Here is a 20,296-nt window from a genome sequence, read left to right as displayed (position 1 = left end):
GAGATAAACGATCGTAATATGAGATGAGTCATTATTATGAGATTAAAAATCGAGTCTTAAAATAAGAAAATCGAAATTATGAGATAAAATCTCACAAATATGAAATTAAAAAAAATGTAATTCATGAGATAAGTCATACTTATGATATAGAAAGTCTCAGAATTCTCATTCTCATTCTTTTTTCATAATTAGGACTTTCTTATCTCAGATCATTTAGACTTTTTTATCTCTTTATTTCGACTTTGTATCTCGTGATTTCAAGCGGTAGAAAATGGATGGATGGATGGATCTCGTGATTTCGACTTTTTAATCTCATAATGGCGACTTGTCCGGGGTGTACCCCGCCTTCCACCCGAATGCAGCTGAGATAGGCCCCAGCACCCCCCGCGACCCCGAAAGGGACAAGCGGTATAAAATGGATGGATGGAATCTCATAATTATGAATTTTAAACTCATAATTTTTTTTTCTCTAGTACTTTTATGACTTTTTAATCTCATAATTATGGCTTACCATTGGGGTATTTTTTTTTTGTGTCGGAAACGGGCTTCCGTAGTATTTGTGTTCATTTTATTAAGAGTGATCACAGGAGCTGTCACGCCAATTTTCTTCCCATTACAAAAACCTTCCTAGCCCCCATTTACTTCCGGGGTCATTTCCGCTTACGTCATTTCCTCTTACATACGTCATTTCCTCTTACTGCCCGTCGCTAGGGTTTTTTATTTTTTATAATATAGTCATTTCCTCTTACGTCATTGACAGCGATCGATAGAATCGATAGAATCCAAATCTCATGAAAATGGTGGTGTCACTGAATGATATTCGTCTTTATCTTTCCCAGGGGACTTATGTCAAACACCAGCAGGCTTCGAAACATTTCAAGCGGAGTGTTAGGGCCGCTGCTGGGAACTTCTGTCTTCGTGGTAACGTGCAAAAAATATCAATTAATATATAATACTGTTAAATGTCTGTACTACTTTAAATCAACATTATTGTTGAAACCATTTCACTAATATTAATTAATATATAATAATGTTAAATGTCTGTACTTTAAATCAACATTATTGTTGAAACCATTTCACTAATATTAATTAATATATAATACTGTTAAATGTCTGTACTACTTTAAATCAACATTATTGTTGAAACCATTTCACTAATATTAATTAATATATAATACTGTTAAATGTCTGTACTTTAAATCAACATTATTGTTGAAACCATTTCACTACAATATTGTGTGTGCTGTTGTCCTGTGTAGAAGAGGTCCTGTACAATGGGAACAGAAGGGTCATTTGGACAGAGGAGAAAGTGGCTGTGTTAACCGAAGCCCATGCAGGCCATTTTGGACCACGGAGGATGCAAGCGAAGATTGCTCCCCGGTTTTATTGGCGGTCCATCACACAGGACACATTGGATTGGGTAAGCAAGCTCCTAGAAGGAAGATATTTGCTTTTAATTTTTATTTTTAGTTGAAACACTCAGGTTAGTAGTTAGTAGTAGGTCGCAAAGTGTTGTGGAATCAAATCATATCTACAATATGTTTCCCTTTATTACTGCTTTGAGGTGCGCACATGTCCTGACTGCCAGCGCTTTGAAAAGTTAAAGACAGAGGCGCCTGAGCTGAAGCCCGTCAAGGTCGTATCACCTTGGTACATGGTTGGTGAGTGGGTTTATTCACACATCCCTCACCTTTTCACGCACAACTATACAAAAACTCAGTCTACATTCAAATATTTGCTAAACTGAGAACTGGAATTCATGCTCTGGGTGTGGACCTCTTTGAACCTGTGAAAAAGTCGTCTAAGGGGAACAGATATTGTCTCACTATGACCGATTATTTCACCAAGTGGGTTGAAGCAAGAACATTCCCAAAAAAGACAGCAGCCAATGTGAAGGAGGTATTCTTTATATTTTGGTGTTTCACTTACCCATGGCCATAATCAGAAAGGGAAAAAGCCACTAAAGTGCATAATTTATATATATATATATATATATATATATATATATATATATATATATATATATATATATATATATATATATATATATATATATATATATATATATACAATTCTATTGTAATTATTAGATGTACTAATATAATTTCTGTGGTGCCCCACAGGCCTTGAGGGACATTTTCTTTACTCATGGTTTGCCTGAAGTTATCCTCACTGACCAGGGCACTGAATTCAAGAAAGAGGTAACTAAATGGTGGTCTTTGACTATTGTACTCTAGGAATGTAATTCAGTCTGAATGTACTCACATGCTTGAATGCAATATTGAATTCTAACCACAACGTTACTGGTAAAATGTTTCATGATTGTCATATTGGTGATGACCAAGCCAGAACTCATTCCCTTGATGTTACAGAGTTATGGAGGTTCTTCCAAACAATATGGTTAGGCTGGAGACCCTGGATGGGAAGCCCAAGCATATGATGACCCCGTATGCATCACTGAAACCTCTGCGCCCGAGTATGTCAAACTGAATGCTGTTTACAGGCATTTTTGTTCAGAGATCTTAATATCCCTCCCCTGTATCATAATATGCCTCCTCTCTCATTTAGGGACTCACCCTGGCTGGCCAAAGGATTCCCCTTCAGCCCCTGTGCTTCCAGGAGATGCTGAAATGCTGACTTCATCATCGGAGGAGGAAACTGAGGTACTTTTTCAGAAAAAAAGTGTTTATGTGTCCATACATGTAGCTTTCAAACTATTTGTATGATTGACACATGTCCAGTGTCATTGTTTCACGGACCATACATATGCTGGCCCCACATCACCCTGGAAAAAGGAGCTGCACCCCGACCAGAAACAACTGGTGAGCAGGTTTCAAATTGAGTAAAATTTTGACATTGGAGCCAGTATATGATTAAAAATATATACATTTATTGCTTTGTGAAGTGGCCAAGGTTATCTTCAAGTCGAGTAATGTAAAATTTTCTCATGAACAGCTCGAGTATGTTTTGGCCTGCGATCGTCCAGCTATGGAGCTGATCGTTAAAGAGGGAGGGGTGTGTTTAACCCGAGAAGAGTTTTGGTCTCTCGGGTTGTCCAGAGACATGGACTCCACGGTCAGTACTGTAACTGTTATGTTTGTTTCACTTGACTGCTTATTCCATGGATATGTATAACTTTGTTACATCTGTAATGTGATGACAGATTGGAAATGCTTGCCTCCAGTTGGTTCAGGAAGCTGCTCAGAGACATGTATGATTTCTTAGAGCTGCACAACAGAGGCTGCTTTTGGTCATTAAAAAATCTGATTCAATGGTTAATATAAAACCTCACATATCCTCATGTTTTTGGATTCAAAACTGTTACAGGGCAAAGATGTCTTCATTGCCAACATGTATATTGTACCAACGTGGAAGCACAAAGACGTCGATCCAATGTCAAGCCTTCCAGTGAGTACAATGAAATTTGAATGATAATAACTACACTAATCTGAAATTTATTTATAAAATATTCATAAATGTTTACTACAGAGGGATGCACATCTAAAGGATGCACTCCTCTTCCCAGCGTGGAGCAAGCACAACATTACCTTCTCTGTGTAAGTGTTGAAAAGAAAAATACTGGAGATATCTTATAATTCTTGTGCAATTACATTATTTATGCCTCTTTCTGCATTGACCATTACAGGTGTTGAGGCCGGCAAAGAGAGAAATTCTCTTGCTGGACTCTCAGTTTGCCCTTTGGCCATCTGGTTTTGGTGATGAGGTGTACAGAGCCATCTCTAGGTCCCTTTATAATAATCCTGGCCACAGTTCCATTTTGGCCACTTTTTGTTCCAGCCATGTTCTGGTTTTGACAATGGTTCTGTTCTAGTCATCTTTCCCTTCCCCGCTATGCTCATGTTTTAGACATGTTCTTCTTTTGGCTATGTTCCCATTCTAGCCATGTTCCAGTGGTGTGCTACAGGGGTCCCCAACCACAGTCATGGACCAGTACTGGTGAAACGTGATTTTGTTTATGCTTTGGCAGTGTTCTAATAGAATTTTCACTTGTTTATTTACAATTTGTCTTCATGTTTTAATATGCCAAGTGGCTTATTGCATTTTATTTTATTCACATTTGGCTTTTTTACTGCAGGAGCATTGCACAGCACATCATCCCAGGAAGCTGGAGTGAGCTCACTGGAAAAGACATGCAGGTAATAGGTTTACTCTATAAAATATAAATGTCTTGTAGTAAACCCAAAGGCTGTATACATTTTCATGGTGCTAATGTGTATTACCAGGAGATCCCACGCCAGACCTCGGGGAATGACTGTGGTGTTTTCATGCTCATGGTAAGTTGAGCATTTTTAAAGAAGAAGAGTAGGTTAAACTTCCCCCACAATGATGTGAAACACAGTATCAAATTACAAAAATATTTGGTTGCAATTATTGCTTCCAGAGATATTCCTATTTACCACATTTCCAGTATTGATGTTGATGGCTCTTTTCTCAATTTAGTAGATTATTACAAAGTAGAGAAATATTTTTTTCAGTACACAATTGTTACATGTGCTCAGAAAAATTACTATTTTCTATTTTTAGTACTCCCTCTGGCTCTGTACGGACACTACTTTTCACTACAGTGTGGTAAGTATTTAGATATTTAAAAGATTTCAAAATAAGCGGCTCTGAGAGGTAAAAATAATGAACTCATTGTTATATCTGCTCTAGCTGGACATGCAGTCAATCCGGCGTTGGTGGTGTGTCCTTCTAATGGAGCGCTTTGGCATTGAAGGGTAGGAGAACTTCTTGAAATATCTGATGTATTGTTTATCATGATTAGTAACTGCCTGTGATGAGGTGGCGACTTGTCCAGGGTGTACCCTGCCTTCCGCCCGAATGCAGCTGAGATAGGCTACAGCGACCCCCCGCGACCCCAAAAAGGGACAAGCGGTAGAAAATGGATGGATGGATGGATGGATGGATTAGTAACTGTAATCTGAAGAGCTTTTCTTCAATTTCCCCAAAGGCATGGCCAGAGGTTCTGTTATTGGACAGACAAGGCGAGCGGCCTATTGCAGGGCATTCTTCAGCCAGTCTTTAGGGTATCCAGAACTCAGTCCAGGCCATCGACTGCGTCATCAAAGATGAACTGAATACAGTACTGGTATGCCATGACACAAAAGTGAATAAATTGTATCATACCTATGTTGTTCCATAAAAAAATGATTGGAGAAATATGTAAGCTGGGGGAAAAATAACTGGTTCAAAAATAATAATCTAATAACCTTTATTGGTTTGTACCTTGATGTGGTTTAAGAGCTTTTCACTCTAACATGTCTACTTCTGAGGTGACCACCACTTGTGATTATAATTGACGCTTTGTCCTTTATCTGTGTTCCCCATTCTTTAGGTGCAGCTCGCGCAATGTTTGGAACAAAACATTTGTAAACAATAAAAAAACATTTTACATTGCAGTTTTTTGCCTAATTTTAAAGTCTTGAAGAAATACCCAAGGTTTTTCTTTATTATTATGTTCTTATTCTAAATATTGTCGTTTGTCTGACCACGGGTCATCTGACTTCACTGAGGTACATATGTGCACATAAATGTCATTTTAATTTAGTTCACTTACACAGAGAACTAAAAAAAAAACTGAATTTAACGAATACATTTAGTTTTAATAAAGTTTAATAATGTTGATTGATAATTAATTAACTTATTGTACACTGTTATTAATTTCCGCATATGTCCACGAGTCAAATGTGCAGTCAGGAATATCCTCAAATTAATTTGTCAGATTAATACTTGTCCGATTAATACAGACGTTTTGTTAACGCTGTATTATAAAAAAGAGTCAAACGAAGTGCTATCGATCGCTGTCAAATACGTAAGAGGAAATGACGTACGCAGAAATAACCCCGGAACTAAATGGGGGGTAGGAAGGTTTTTGTAATGGGAAGAAAATTGGCGTGACCGAGCCACGGCCAGTCGTGCCATTGCGCATGCGCGTATATTCATAGCAACCTCAACGCAGACGGGCAGGCAAGACAGTGCGCATGCGCAGTGGTGTCCGCTTTAAAAAGAAGACTTGAGGAGGGAACATGAACACCATTGCTGGTGGACTTGACTTATAACGCGGGTGAGCCCAAAAATAGAACATAATGTCGGTAAAGACACGCCGGTGATATTTGTGCGTTTATAGACGCGCTTGGTACTGCAGCGTCGCTTTGGACGCGCGTTTTTGTCGGCTAAGCTAGCATGCTAACGTTAGCCAGCTAGCTTAGCTGTTATTGTTTTTCATGGGGAGCTAAAATGGAGGAGCTGCCTGCGTGCTCCTCTGCCACTCCCGAGTCCCGCCATTAAAACGTCTCCCCGCACACAAAATGACGCTGAATAAACGTTGACTTGAGCAGGCAGTAGTCGCTGTGTTTATTTGCTGCGTGTGTGCGTAGGTACAGCAGCTCGAAATTCAAACCCGGCGTTGCGCCTCTGAAGAAAAGGAGGACGCGATCAAGCACTCTTGACGTAACACCTTCCCCCATTGGACTGTTAGTTGTCGAAGCAGGCATGACATGCACATCACAAACAAACAAAAAGACGCCACATGACTTCGTTTGTGTCCATCCTGCAGGGGCAGCATGCTGCGGTTGCACGATGACCAGCCATGAGCATGAGAGCCTCCTCGGGTCCTCAGTCGGGGTCCAAGCAGAACGCTGACACCGTCCACAGAACGTCCTTCAACGCCGCCACCTTGCGCCCTGTCAGCCTCAAGAGGGAGTCCTGTGGCTTCGTGTTGGACGCTCAGCACTTCCAGCGCGCCGAGACCCCCAGCAAGTCAAAGTGCTTGGAGCAGACTTCCATGAGCAGCAAAGTCTCGCAAGCACTTCAAGCTGACACCAAAACCGCGGGGATACTGTCCCCAGTCAGACCGATGGGGGGTGAGGGAACCCCGGTGAAAGGTAAACCCCTCTCCGTCGACAGCATGGAAAACCCGCACATGGTTTTGAACAATGCCCCCAAGGACGGCGGCGGCGCCGAGAGCGTCAGGGGAGTCGTCCCGGGGGTTCTCGGCGCCGCGTCCATCGAGGTCTTGTCCGAGGGCAAGTGGAAGAACATCAGGAAGGGCCCGACCAACCCGCACACGCAGGCCAACTGTCTGCGGCAGATCCTGCTGCTGCAGCTGGACCTCATCGAGCAGCAGCAACAGCAGCTGCAGTCCAAGGACAAGGAGATCGATGAGCTCAAAGCGGACAAAGACACGGTATGGAACGCTAACACGCTGCAATTGCTTGAACTCATGTAAAATTACCGTTACTCTAGAGAGCAGGGGTGCCCAAACTTTTTCCAACGAGGACCAATGACTGACAAGTCAAAAGATGCGGGGGCCATTTTGGTAGTTTTCGCCTTCATGACCAGTGCGATGTATACATCTTTTTCAGAGTACCGTATTTTTCGAACTATAAGTCGCAGTTTTTTTCATAGTTTGGCCTGGGGTGCGACTTATACTCAGGAGCGACTTATGTGTGAAATTATTAACACATTACCGTAAAATATCAAATAATATTATTTAGCTCATTCACGTAAGAGACTAGACGTAAAAGATTTCATGGGATTTAGCGATTAGGAGTGACAGATTGTTTGGTAAACGTATAGCATATTCTATATATTATAGTTATTTGAATGACTCTTATCATAATATGTTACGTTAACATACCAGGCACGTTCTCAGTTGATTATTTATGCGTCATATAACATACACTTATTCAGCCTGTTGTTCACTATTCTTTATTTATTTTAAATTGCCTTTCAAATGTCTATTCTTGGTGTTGGGTTTATCAAATAAATTTCCACAAAAAATGCGACTTATACTCCAGTGCGACTTGTTTTTTCCCTTCTTTAGTATGCATTTTCGGCAGGTGCGACTTATACTCCGAAAAATGCGGTGCTAGAAAATGGAATTTCGGTATACATTTTGTGATTGCTGTATAGCTAAAGCTGAGCTGAAATGCTAACAGTTAGCACGCTGGCTAGATAGCGTAAAGTAAAAAGTATGTGCAAAATGAGCTAAAAAACTAGCATGCTAACAATATTCTGTTAGCATAGCTTAGCATTAGTGAAATACCAAAATATGACACTGAAGTCTATACCTGCTTAATTAGTCAAAAAAGCTAATGTGCTAATGTTAGCATGCAAAAATGCTAACTGTGACATGCATCAAGTACCAGAATATATTAATCTGAGATGTGTACCTGGGAAAATGTGTTTAAAATACTAGCATACATCAAGTACCAAAATATGCCTGCTACAAAATTAGCTTTAAGAAGATAGCATAGTAATTTTAACATTTAAGTAACAAAATATTTGACGATAGCATTATTAGAATGCTAAAGATTGTGCCGCGGGCCGTTAAATTGTTAGCTACGTGGCGCACTTTGGACACCCCTGCTTTAGAGTAATATGACTCAAGTAAAAAGTATTCCAAATAATCAGTCAAGTCTTCAGTGAAAAAAGTAATCAAGTACTGGGTAACTTGTGATTTATGAAATGTGAACATTTCTACTGACACTGATAATAATATAAATGTTCTTTTTCATAGTTTGTAGGTAAACATTGAAGAGTTATGGCGTCGTGTCACTTTTTACAGTGTGTGGTTTGAGTGCGGTCATGTGACTGCCAGGCTCCGTTTGATTGGTGGAACGGCATAAAATAGTCATATGACACAAGTCTCTCTGACAGTCAAAATAATGTAATTAATAGATTATTGATTCATATAATTATGATAATAAAATATAATATATTAATAAATATAATAATTAATTAATGATATAAAATGTATAATTTATTTATATATATATATATATATATATATATATATATAATATGATACATATATATAATATGATATATAATAATTATATATATAATAAACAATGTTTAATAGAAATAAGAGTAGATAAAATAATAAAGATGATATAAAAATATACATGTATAATTGATGTATATATTATTTTAAAAAGTGTTTATAATAAATATATATATATATATATATATATATATATATATATATATATATATATATATATATATAAAATCAAGGTTTAATAGAAATACATAAAAAATTATACAATAATAAAGCTAATAAGATACATAAATAGCTATCGGAATGAAACTCAAAGAAAAGTAGGTTTTCTTCACAAAAAATACTACGACAGTAAAAGTAAAAATTATGTTGCATAAAACCACTCTGACAAGTACAATTTATACAATATGTTTCTTAATCAAATGTAGCTGAGTAAATATAGCACATTACTACCAACTAGGGCTAGATCAGGGGTCGGCAACCTTTACCACTCAAAGAGCCATTTTGGCAAGTTTCACAAATTAAAGAAAATAATGGGAGCCACAAAAAAAAAATTTAAATTTAAAATGAAAAACACGCATACAAAGCTTAAATGCTTTGTGCTATGTTAACCAGGGGTCTCAGACACACGCACCGGCACACACTTTAATGTGGAAATTTGATGTTAGTGCGGCCCGCGAGTTTTGAATGAATGCCGCTTGATAGCGTCATACTTGCCAACCCTCTCATTTTTTCCGGGAGACTCCCGAATATCAGGGCGTGATGGCACTGCTTTTGGCGCCCTCTACAGTCTGCCCAAACAGTGTACCTGCTCGACCACATGTAGAATGCAGTTTCAGCTTGCTCACGTAAGTGACAGCAAGGCGTACTAGCTCAGCAGCCACACATCTTACACTGACGGTAGCCTTATAAAACAACTTTAACACTGTTACGTTACAAATATGCGCCACACTTTGAACCCACACCAAAAAAGAATGACAAACACATTTCTGGAGAACATCTGCACTGTAACACAACATAAACACAACACAACCAATACCCAGAATCACATGCAGCCCTAACTCTTCCGCTCAACCAACGCACGGAGGGGGGGGGGGGTTGATGTGTGGGGGGATTTGGTGGTAGCGGGGGTGTATAATCTAGACCGGAAGAGTTAGGGCTGCATGGGATTCTGGGTATTGGTTGTGTTGTGTTTATGTTGTGTTACGGTGGGATGTTCTCCAGAAATGTGTTTTTCATTCTTTTTTGGTGTGGGTTCACAGTGTGGCGCATATTTGTAACGTAACAGTGTTAAAGTTGTTTGATACGGCTACCGTCAGTGTAAGCTGTGTGGCTGATGAGTAAGTATGCTTTGCTGTCTCCTATGTGTGCAAGTAAAAGCTACATACAACATGTGGCCGAGCTGGCACGCTGTTTGTAAATGCTATAGAGAACTATTACTACAGTGCAATTAGGGCACTCCCTTAATTTAGTAATTAGAGTGAAAATAGGATTATATTTTCCCTGGGAGTTATCTAGGAGAGGCACTGAGATCCATAAGTCTCCTGGGAAAATCGGGGGGGTCGGCAAGTATTCAGCTGAGCCGCATCAGAGTGGTCAAAGAGCCGCATGCGGCTCCGGAGCCGCGGGTTGACGACCCCTGGGCTAGATGATTATGGCAAAAATAATAATCATGAATATTTTTGATATTGTAATCACGATTAATTACACGATTATTAATTGATTTGAAAACATGAGTACTTATTGTACTACCAAATCTTAACTTTAATTATGGTTTTATTCTGTTTTTTTACCTTATACATTTATTTTATCATCATATGCTGTTTTTGCTTCAAATAAAATTAATTAGTTAAATGCAAAAATCCCCACATATATTGGTGCAGTACATCTTTGGACAATTTTGACCAGTGTTTTAGGTCAAAGCATAATCATTGTGTAAATGTATCAATAAGTGCTTTAAGTACATTTGTTGTCAGGTACTTTTTTGGAACCTTTATTTTGTTATCGCAGACAGTGGTGCACCACGCTATTATTGTGAAGGGAGGAAAAGTGCTGTTCTCAACTTGACAAGTAAAAAGGCGACTCGAGGCTGTAAAAAAAAAAAAAAGCCTCTCAATTTACGACTGCTGTCCTGTTCGCACTTTGATGTTACATCCATGATGTGGTTCACAACAACACAAGCAGATGAGATGTGTTGTGGGTGTATGGATTGTTCTTGCTAGCTTTAGCTTTCTAGTTTAGTTGCTGTTTCAAGGGGCCGTCTCAACATTGTTTAGTTCAGGAAAGGGGCGGTTTAGTCTGTCGGGGATGAATGAGCGGTACAGGACACATTATTTTCCCAAACAAATGTCCCTTCTCACAATGACAACATTTCACTCCGCCTTTTAAAAGCGGGTTCTGTTTTATTGGCCAATTCTGTGTCTGCGTCCTCGGTTACGTTAACATGCTTTACTTTTTCTTGTTTAGTGATTATTGATTACGCATAACCATAGTGACATTTCATTAATTTGCTCCTCATCATGAATTTGCATGCACGTTGCACGGTCCATTAATCTGGATTTTTCTTGATTATTATATCTACATGATCGTGAGAAGTCATATTCAAAATCAACATTTTGATTAATTGTCCAGCCCTACTACCAACCTCTGATTAATAGACAGTAAATAAAAGGTACTATCAATTCAGCAACTCCGCATGCACTTCTTCTTTTGCACACTAGATGGGGCTGCTGTCATTACTTTTGAAACCCATGGCAAGAGGCATGGCAAGTCTATTTATAGAGTACAATTCATACACAAGGAAATTCAAAGTGCTTACAGAGAATTAAAATAAGTAAAGAATAAAAATATACAATCATATTTTAAATTAAAACCAGAAAATGCAATCATCGTAAGAACAATCAAAATTAAAATCAATCAAATGTGCTAGATAAAATACTTTCAGCTGTCATATGCACAAATAAAATTGTTTTCAGGCGGGTTTTGAACTTTGCCAACATTGAGGCATGTCTCACATCTTCAGGAAGACTATTTCAGATTTTAAGAGCATAAATCTGAAACGCAGTTTCACTGTGTTTGGTCCTGGTTCTAGGCACCAGCAGGAGACCACTCCGAGGTTCTCAGAGCTTGAGATGCTTCACATGGTTCTTAATACAAGGAGTGTGCAAAAGACTGTCTGTTTTAAAGTCTATTCTCTGAGCAACAGGAAGCCAGTGCAGTGACCTAAGCACTGCACTAATATGGTCCTATTTCCTGGTTTTAGGCAGGACTCTAGCAGCAGCATTTTGGATGTACTGAAGCTGCTTTACAGCTGGTTTATAGAGCCCAGTGAGAAGGCCATGACAGTAGTCTAAACTGCTGGAGACCAAGGCATGGACTAGTCTATCTAAGTCTGATTTAGACATTATTCCTCTGATTTTTTTAAATACATTTTAGCTGGTTAAAAGCTGCTAATGTTATTGACTTAATGTGTCTGGCAAAGTTCAAGTCTGAGTTTATTATTAGCCCTAAATGATAACCTGATTATTAGGTTTCAGTTAGAAGCTCTAAAGGTGACTAAAATTAGTGAATTGCTTAATTTTTTGGTAATGAAGTTTTTTGTCCCTGCGGTTTGCAGCTGCTGGCTCGTATCGAGCGCATGGAGCGCCGCTTGCAGCTCACCAGGAAAGACACGCCACGCGACAAGCGGCTTTTCCAGCCCCTGGAGCCATGGACCCCCGACAAGGAGGACATGTGGGACCTGGACGTAGAGGAAAGTCCACAGCCCAATCCATCCGCTCTGCTACCTTTAAGTCGCAGCAGCAAAGGTCAAAAGAGGTAAAAGGAAGAAGAGAGAGAAAATAAAGCGCTCACGGTTGTTGAAGGTTGTACTTGTGGGCACGCAGGAAGTCCTGCTTCGGAGATCCCAAACTCCAGAAGTCGCGGGGGAAGAGCGCCAAGCTCAGTCATCAGAAGCCGGACAGTCGGCCGTCTTCTCCAACCCAGCGAGAGCTGCGCAACAAGGAAACGCCTGAGAAGAGCACCCCCGCTAGGCTTGTGTGCAAAGAGGAGCCGGATACGGGCTGTCAGATGGACGACCTGCCCTTTATGTCCACCACAGAGATGTACCTGTGCTGCTGGAACCAACCTCCTCTGTCCCCTCTGCGAAGTGAGACTTCCCCTAAAAAGGAGGAAGAGGTGGCCAGTGAGTGGACTACTCAAGTAGTACATGATGTGCTGATTGTTTGTAAGCCTGACTTATATTCGCCTTCAATCACTATGTCCTTCAGATTCGCAATCCATGATTAACTTCCTTTTCCCGTCTTCGTGCCGCCTCTCAGTTCCGTCTTGGAGGGAAAATGTCATGGAGCCGCTGGGTGAGGATTTAGCCATTAACCCCCAAGAGGTGAGAAGAACGAACGCTGAGCTAATGTTGACGTGAAAGAAGATGACTTGTGATGCGTCTTCTAACCCCTCCCAGCCGCTGGACGACGGCGTCTTTCTGAAGCGTCACGCCAAGCTGGAGCTGGACGAGAAGAGGAGGAAGAGGTGAGCGCTATGCATTGTTACAATATTTTTTTAACTATACAAGCCGTAGTTTATCTACATACCTTAATCGTTTTCAAACGGAGTCTGTAACACAGCAGTAAAACGGCTGATCAAACAAAACAGAAGTCATCGTCTTTGGCCCACTAACTGCACTCCTATCAGCTAAACAGACTCAATAACTCTACAGTGACGTTTTGGTGAATTTACTGAGGAATTTGTGTAAACTGAAACTATACAAAAATAATGCCATTGTAAGTTAATAATACTAACACAGACACTCGTAAACGTGTTAGCATATTAGCTAATGATATTGATGCTGGCGTCATTACATTGCCATAGCACGGACAAATATGCATGAAAACACTCCTACAGACAACACACATGGGACCGTTTAGTAAGTAAGAATTGTTTTAGTTGTATTGTAAAACTTACAAACGTGGCTTGGAGTGATGAATAAAGAATCCATACGAGTAGTAACGCTATGGATGGCAAAATTACCGGCTGGCACTTGAACTTCCGGTTGAAAGCTCAGTTTAAAAAGAAGGGCACTGCAGCACGTCCAGTGAGCGAACTTGTCCAAAAGATGGCACCTTAGCACACAAAAAACAACTTTACATGTTTTCCATGTTTATTTTTCTTTTTTAACTATTTGCATTATGGCCTTCAGAAAAGAAAAATCCATAAATTAACCGCAGGGTTTTAAAAGCCGCCGGGTTCAAAGTGTAGGAAAGATGTAGTGGCTTATAGTCCGAATTTATTATGTTGGGGCGAGGCAACATGGCTGAAAACTTCATCCGGATACAAGTGTTTTTTTATCAGTTGATATCGATAATTATTGTTAAGATAATTAAAAAAATCATTAGTATTAATTATTATTGTTGTATGACCTATAGAAAATAAGGAGCAGGAGAAACAAATACATTAAATGTAAACATTTTTGTTTGAAATATAACTTCCTCTGATTATAATCCCTCAGCTATCAAGGCAAAAAGGAAATGTCAACACAAGCATGGACATTTTACTCAATGTAAACAAAATAGTAAAATCACATTGAACATTTAACAATAAGCTCTTAAAATGAAGGAATATGTAAGAAATGTTAAATAAAGTGTAAGAAAAAAGTGCAACGTGTGAAATTGTAAACAGAGAAACCTGAGAACTATTATCTGCAGGTTTAATGCCAGGAAGTTACAGTTGTGCTCTAAAGGGTGAGCACGGCTAAGGTGGTGTGATATTAGCGGTCTTGCCTTGCATCATTTGCAAACCACATTGGTCTGACTACGGTCCCTTTTGGAAAAAAATCCAAAAAGCTGATTTCTCCTCTTTTTGACTTCCTCTTCACTCCATGCAAAGAATCAACCAAACTTGGTAGTTAATACTGTTACCTGATTGGCTGTTAGCGTGTCACGTGATCACTTCCTGCGTTGCTCGGTTACCAGAGAGCGAGTGCCTGTGTTCATGCAACCAACCTTGCTTTCAAACTTCCACTTTCTTCCGACGAAGAAGAAAAAAAATGATCAAACATTTTATCGAACACATTTTTTATTGATACCCATTACTTGTCTATCGCGATATATATTGATATCGTATTATCGCCCGTCCCTAATATATATATATACATTCTAGTGCGGCTGTAAGCTGAATGAGGAAAATAACGAGCTCCTTCTGGTCAGGTGGGACATCCAGCGAATCCGAGAGCAGCGCATGTTTCAGCGTTTGCAGCAGCGCATGAACAGGAAGAAAATCATCCAGGAGACGGAGCCCGAGCTCTCGTCCTTCTACCCGGACACGGAAGATGGTGCGTATGTGGTGCAGTTGTACCTCGCCGGCATTTTACTCAAACCTTTTTCTTCCTGCCAGTTGAAGCCATCATGATCACGCCCTTCTTGCCCGTGGTGGCGTTTGGCCGGCCCTTGCCCAAACTATCACAACAGTAAGTCACTCTGCCGGAACCTTCCGCTTTCCAAACCGCCTGTTGAGGACTAGGAGTGCGGAGTTATGACGCCGCACTGATACATCCCATAATATTAGAAAATGGCACCGATAGCTGATTTAAAAAAAAGGCTCCAATGAGATGAGATTACCATAGGGATCGTGATTTGGTGATTGTGAGAGAGAGAGCAACAAACTGGATTCATAAGGATCGTACGAAATAGAAAAAATCTCGAGACCGTATCAAAACAAACTGAACTCTCTCTGTTCCAAAGGCTCGTCACCTTCAAAAGAAGTCCAATTGGTGGAATTGATCCATATGAGCACGTCAAATATACGAGTCCTGTATCTCAGTCGTCAGCCTGTATAAAAAACGACTGTTAACATTTCGGAATGGCTCACGGACAAACCAACTTTGGGGGTGGGCAAAACCTCGGAATTTGACTTCAGAAAGAGAAGACTGTGGTCGTTACAGTGGTAAGTCAACAGGACTTGGGACTTTGTGGTGTCTCCAGGGGGAACTAAATATGTTTCACGTCTAAAATACACTGTGGACTAATGTGGGGAATATTTGAAGTCTTCTCAGTTATTCACCTATGAATAGGGCTGTTGCTTTCCCCCCCCCCAACATCGCGCCTTGTTCGTAACCCGCAGCTAGTTTTGCCTAGCTAATGCTAACATCCTACTAAATGCCACATGTGCAACAAAATAAAACATGTTTTCATTCAAATGGAAATGGAGCAGTGTGAAAATGCAGTGAAGTAAGGCTGGACAATTATGGCTAAAATAATAATCACAGTTAATTACCGTATTTTTCGGATTATAAATCGCACCGGCCGAAAATGCATAATAAAGAAGAAAAAAAAACATAAGTCGCACTAGAGTATAAATCACATTTTTTGGGGAAATGTATTTGATAAAATCCAGCACCAAGAATAGACATTTGAAAGGCAATTTAAAATAAATAAAGAATAGTGAACAAAAGGCTGAATAAGTGTACGTTATACGACGCATAAATAACCAACTGAGAACGTGCCTGGTATGTTAACGTAACATATTATGGTAAGAGTCATTCAAATAACTAACGTATAGAACATGCTATACGTTTACCAAACAATCTGTCATTCCTAATCACTAAATCCCATGAAATCTTCTTCCTCGGTGTCGCTTCTAAACAACTGCCAACTCCAAAGGTAGACATTGCGCCGCTTCCTCTTCTATCGGTACGTCTAGTCTCTTACGTGAATGAGATAAATAATAATATTTGATATTTTACGGTAATGTGTTAATAATTTCACACATAAATCGCTCCAGAGTATAAATCGCACCCCCAAACTATGAAAAAAAACTGCGATTTATAATCCGAAAAATACGGTACACGATTATTAATTTGAAAACATGAGTATTTATTGTACCACCAAAACGTTTATGTATAGTTTAGGGCTGCAACTAACAACTAATTTGATAATCGATTAATCTGTTGATTATTACTTCGATTAATAATCGGATAAAAGAGACAAACTACATTTCTATCCTTTCCAGTGTTTTATTGGGGGGAAAAACAGCATACTGGCACCATACTTATTTTGATTATTGTTTCTCAGCTGTTTGTAAATGTTGCAGTTTATAAATAAAGGTTTATAAAAAAATAAAAAGTAGCCTCTGCGCATGCACATTAGGGATGTCCCGATCCGATATTTGGATCGGATCGGCCGCCGATATTTGCCAAAAAATGTGTATCGGCAAGGCATGGGAAAATGCCGATCCAGATCCAGTTTTAAAAAAAATTCCGGTCCGTGTTTTCCAACGCACAGATTTAAATAATACATTCCACTTTTCTGCTGCTCCCTAATTTCCGTTCCGCATTTTCCAGCACACCTTCAACACATCCACAGGTCTGTGTCCTAACCGTTAAGACGGCCATGTGAATTAAAAGTTACCGGTAAAAATGTCAGCTGTCTCTGTGCGATATAGAAAATGACTATATCGTGATATTCAAGTATACGTTCTCACGCAGTTGCTTTTAGCTGCTGGCATTACACGACAGGCCACTCCTTCTTGTGTCTGCTTCTCACAGACAGCAAGCGCACCTTCTTACACACATCACATACTGTCACGTCATACGTCATATACGTATACGCCCTCTCCCAGCAGAGAGGTAGCAGCACGGCTAACGTTAGCTGTGCTGCTAGCGTAGCCGTGTGAGCGGTAATAATGATGGAAGAATTAATTCCCAAGAAAAACAGCAGGGGGTCCATCATTTGGCGGTGTTTGGCTTCAAGTGGGAATATGTCGAACAGACAACTGTAATTTGTCAAGTGTGGGGCAAAAGCGTTGCTATAAAAAGTAGCATTACTGCTAATATGTAGCATCGTTTGAAAAGTCCCCTGCTAGAAAATGAAGAGTGTTTGAAACTCCGCACGTCAACATCTCCATTGTGTATTTTTCAAACTCACCTAATTCAGCTGGCTAGTTGTTATCAAGAGTACTAAAACCCTTTTCAACATGAATCTGACAACTAAGTAGGCTAAATAACTTTAAACTTTAATACATGTTCGGATAAGGCCAGTATCGGTATCGGATCGGAAGTGCAAAAACAACATCGGTATCGGATCGGAAGTGCAAAAACCTGGATCGGGACATCCCTAATGCGCATAGCATAGATCCAACGAATCAATGACTAAATGAATCGCCAACTATTTTTATAATCAATTTTAATCGATTAGTTGTTGCAGCCATAGTATATTTAAAAAATAATAATATAAGTTCGTAATGAATAAAACACAATAAGTAAAATAATAACCATAGTAATAACAATACATTTAAAAAACAACAGCAGTATAAAAAACAAATTCAATTCTTCCGTTTTAATTGTTTTTAATTCAGTTTTTTACCATTTACATGTATTTTACCATCATAGAGTGTGAGCTTTTTGTGTAAAATAAAATGCAAATGTACCCAGAAGGGAATAAGCGGTAGAAAATGGATGGATGGAAAATGCAAACGTCCTGACATATATTGGTGCAATACATCTTTGGACCAATTTGACCAGTATTTTAGGTCAAAGCATAATAATTGTGTAAATGTATCAATAAGTTCTTTAGGTACATTATGCTTGTGCACGGTACCCTTATTTTGTTAGCGCAGTCAGACCAGATGTGGCACACCGCGCTGTTATTGTGAAGGAGGGAAGTGTGCTGCTGTTCTCAGCGTGGCGAGTAAATAGGCGACTTGAGGCTGTTTTTAAAAAAAAAACAGGATAAAGCTTCTAAAGTTGCGACTGGTGTTTGTACATTGATCTTACATCTGTAACAGCATCGTCAACATTTTAGACATCTCTTGTCTAAACCAAACAAAAAGAGAGCGCCTTTCAAGTTGCCAAACACTGTTTGTACAATGATGTTACATCCATGATGTCGTTCACAACAACACAAGCAGATGAGATGTGTTGTAGGTGTATGGATTGCTCCTGCTAGTTTTAGCTTCCTAGTTTACTCGCTGTTTCAAGGGGCCGTCTCCACATTGTTCAGTTCAGGACGGGGTAGTTGCGTGTGTCGTGGATAAATGAGCGATAATGATGTTACATCCACGATGTCGTTCACAACAACGCAACTGCTTGTGGGGGACAAATCTCTTTAAAAAATATTTTGTACCGCAGGAATTTCGATCTGCCCTGGCTGGACGAGCGCAGTCGATGTCGCATCGAGGTCCCCAAGAAACACACTCCTCACCGGACGTGTCGCAAGTAAACGTCGGCGCGATGGCGGCGTGCGTGCAAAACTGCTGTCGCTTTCTGCGAGGAAGAGAAGCGCCACGGTCCGGGGTTCGGCATGGAACAAGATGTCGACGACTCTCACAGGAAGTGCGGCGTCGTGTGACCCAGTAGCGACAGATGACACTCTCCACAGTCCCCAGCGAGCGACACACCTCCAACCCCCACTCTGCTTTGGTGAAGAAAAGTCCACACACTGTATCGCCGTGCCACCTCCACGCTCAGCATACGCCCAAATCCAACCACATGCTTCCTCCCTCTGGAACAAATCGAAGGGTCCTCATCTTGGCTCGAAACCCTTCGCTTCTTTCGTTTTGACATGTGCACGGATTCCATTGAGCTGTAAAGCAACGGCAGCATGGCTTAGCCCTTAATGGAGCATCCAGGCTCCTCATCAAAGGACTTCCTGCACTTCACGGCATGACGTTCTAACACCTTCTGCGTTCCACAACGGAGGTCCTGTTTAGAAGCTAAGTTCCTAGCGAGTAGTGCTAACAGGCTGTCACTTATCTTTTCCTTTGTTTGCTTCGCTTTCCCGTCTCTTCATGCAAGGCCTCTGCAGTCTGATCGATACTGTACAAGTGCATAGATAGTTAGTCCTGTACATAACTCAAGAAATGTACATAAAACATGGCTGTTATTTTTTTATTATTATTTAATGTTGAAAGTGTTGAGTACATTCAATACCCCAACGATTGTATGTTGACTAATTGAAAGTTACCTTTTTTTGGAATAAAACTGACCATCTCTATGCTATAGAACACGGTTGTCTTTTCTAAGTATTTTTTTGTAGGAAACTACTGGAATTTGGTGAGAACACGGGTGTCCGAACCTTTTCCACAGAGGGCCACACATTGACAAATCTGAGCCGAGGATGTCGTTGTGGCTTGTGCAGCCCTTTGAGGCACCTGTGATTAAGGGCTATATAAAAAATTGATTATCAAAACCATTACAATATATATTGTAACATTAAAACTTTCCTTAATTTTGGTGAATATTAAAAGGTCCCAGGAACCCAAAAGGGTCTCCGTCATTAAAGTGTTAAAAATAAGTCATTATTTTTTACTTTCAACGGTTAAATATCTATAGATCAATTTCAGATCTATCCATCGACATAAGGTTTTAATTATTTTAGTTGTATGCCCTTTTTGTAAAAAAAAAACATTTTTAGTAGGAAAATATGCAATATTTTCTCCCCAAAATTTGGAATATTTGATGTAAAATAATTGGGAGCCTTAAATAGGTCAATAATTCATAAC

The 20,296-nt window shown here is 39.8% G+C and overlaps 2 protein-coding genes across 12 annotated transcripts; both read left to right on the top strand.

Moving 5' to 3' along the window:
• Positions 1 to 539: 539 nt before the first annotated feature.
• LOC133655146 (uncharacterized) lies at positions 540 to 5,419 on the top strand. Of its 9 annotated transcripts, none has more exons than XR_009826962.1 (17): positions 540 to 921; positions 1,260 to 1,420; positions 1,565 to 1,661; positions 2,124 to 2,201; positions 2,373 to 2,476; positions 2,569 to 2,663; positions 2,742 to 2,822; positions 2,956 to 3,075; positions 3,164 to 3,211; positions 3,328 to 3,408; positions 3,490 to 3,557; positions 4,097 to 4,157; positions 4,245 to 4,295; positions 4,546 to 4,590; positions 4,675 to 4,700; positions 4,787 to 4,896; positions 4,973 to 5,112. XR_009826962.1 is itself a non-coding variant. In XM_062055080.1 (17 exons), exons 4-16 carry the CDS (start codon positions 2,149 to 2,151, stop codon positions 5,097 to 5,099), a joined length of 999 nt encoding a protein of 332 aa, XP_061911064.1. In that variant the 5' UTR covers positions 540 to 921; positions 1,260 to 1,420; positions 1,565 to 1,661; positions 2,124 to 2,148; the 3' UTR covers positions 5,100 to 5,110; positions 5,357 to 5,419. The 9 variants fall into 9 exon arrangements, 7 of the variants coding, with proteins under 7 accessions (XP_061911064.1, XP_061911069.1, XP_061911071.1 ...); XR_009826961.1 differs by having other exon boundaries at positions 4,675 to 4,703; XM_062055080.1 differs by lacking the exon at positions 4,787 to 4,896 and adding an exon at positions 5,357 to 5,419 and having other exon boundaries at positions 4,675 to 4,739; positions 4,973 to 5,110.
• Positions 5,420 to 5,947: 528 nt separating this feature from the next.
• On the top strand, positions 5,948 to 19,798 carry msl1b (MSL complex subunit 1b). 3 transcript variants are annotated; one of them, XM_062056860.1, is made up of 10 exons: positions 6,003 to 6,085; positions 6,399 to 6,511; positions 6,578 to 7,207; positions 12,423 to 12,622; positions 12,691 to 12,989; positions 13,075 to 13,190; positions 13,266 to 13,333; positions 15,007 to 15,131; positions 15,194 to 15,266; positions 18,924 to 19,798. In XM_062056860.1, the coding sequence occupies exons 3-10, from the start codon at positions 6,611 to 6,613 to the stop codon at positions 19,012 to 19,014; spliced, it is 1,569 nt and encodes a 522-aa protein (XP_061912844.1). In that variant the 5' UTR covers positions 6,003 to 6,085; positions 6,399 to 6,511; positions 6,578 to 6,610; the 3' UTR covers positions 19,015 to 19,798. The 3 variants fall into 3 exon arrangements, with proteins under 3 accessions (XP_061912843.1, XP_061912845.1, XP_061912844.1); XM_062056859.1 differs by lacking the exon at positions 6,399 to 6,511 and having other exon boundaries at positions 5,948 to 6,085; XM_062056861.1 differs by lacking the exon at positions 6,399 to 6,511 and having other exon boundaries at positions 5,948 to 6,085; positions 12,691 to 13,031; positions 13,126 to 13,190.
• The last annotated feature ends 498 nt before the right edge of the window (positions 19,799 to 20,296 follow it).

Source organism: Entelurus aequoreus, linkage group LG08 (assembly GCF_033978785.1).
Source record: "Entelurus aequoreus isolate RoL-2023_Sb linkage group LG08, RoL_Eaeq_v1.1, whole genome shotgun sequence".
Lineage (NCBI taxonomy): Eukaryota > Metazoa > Chordata > Actinopteri > Syngnathiformes > Syngnathidae > Entelurus > Entelurus aequoreus.
This window is presented reverse-complemented; position numbering and strand designations above follow the sequence as displayed.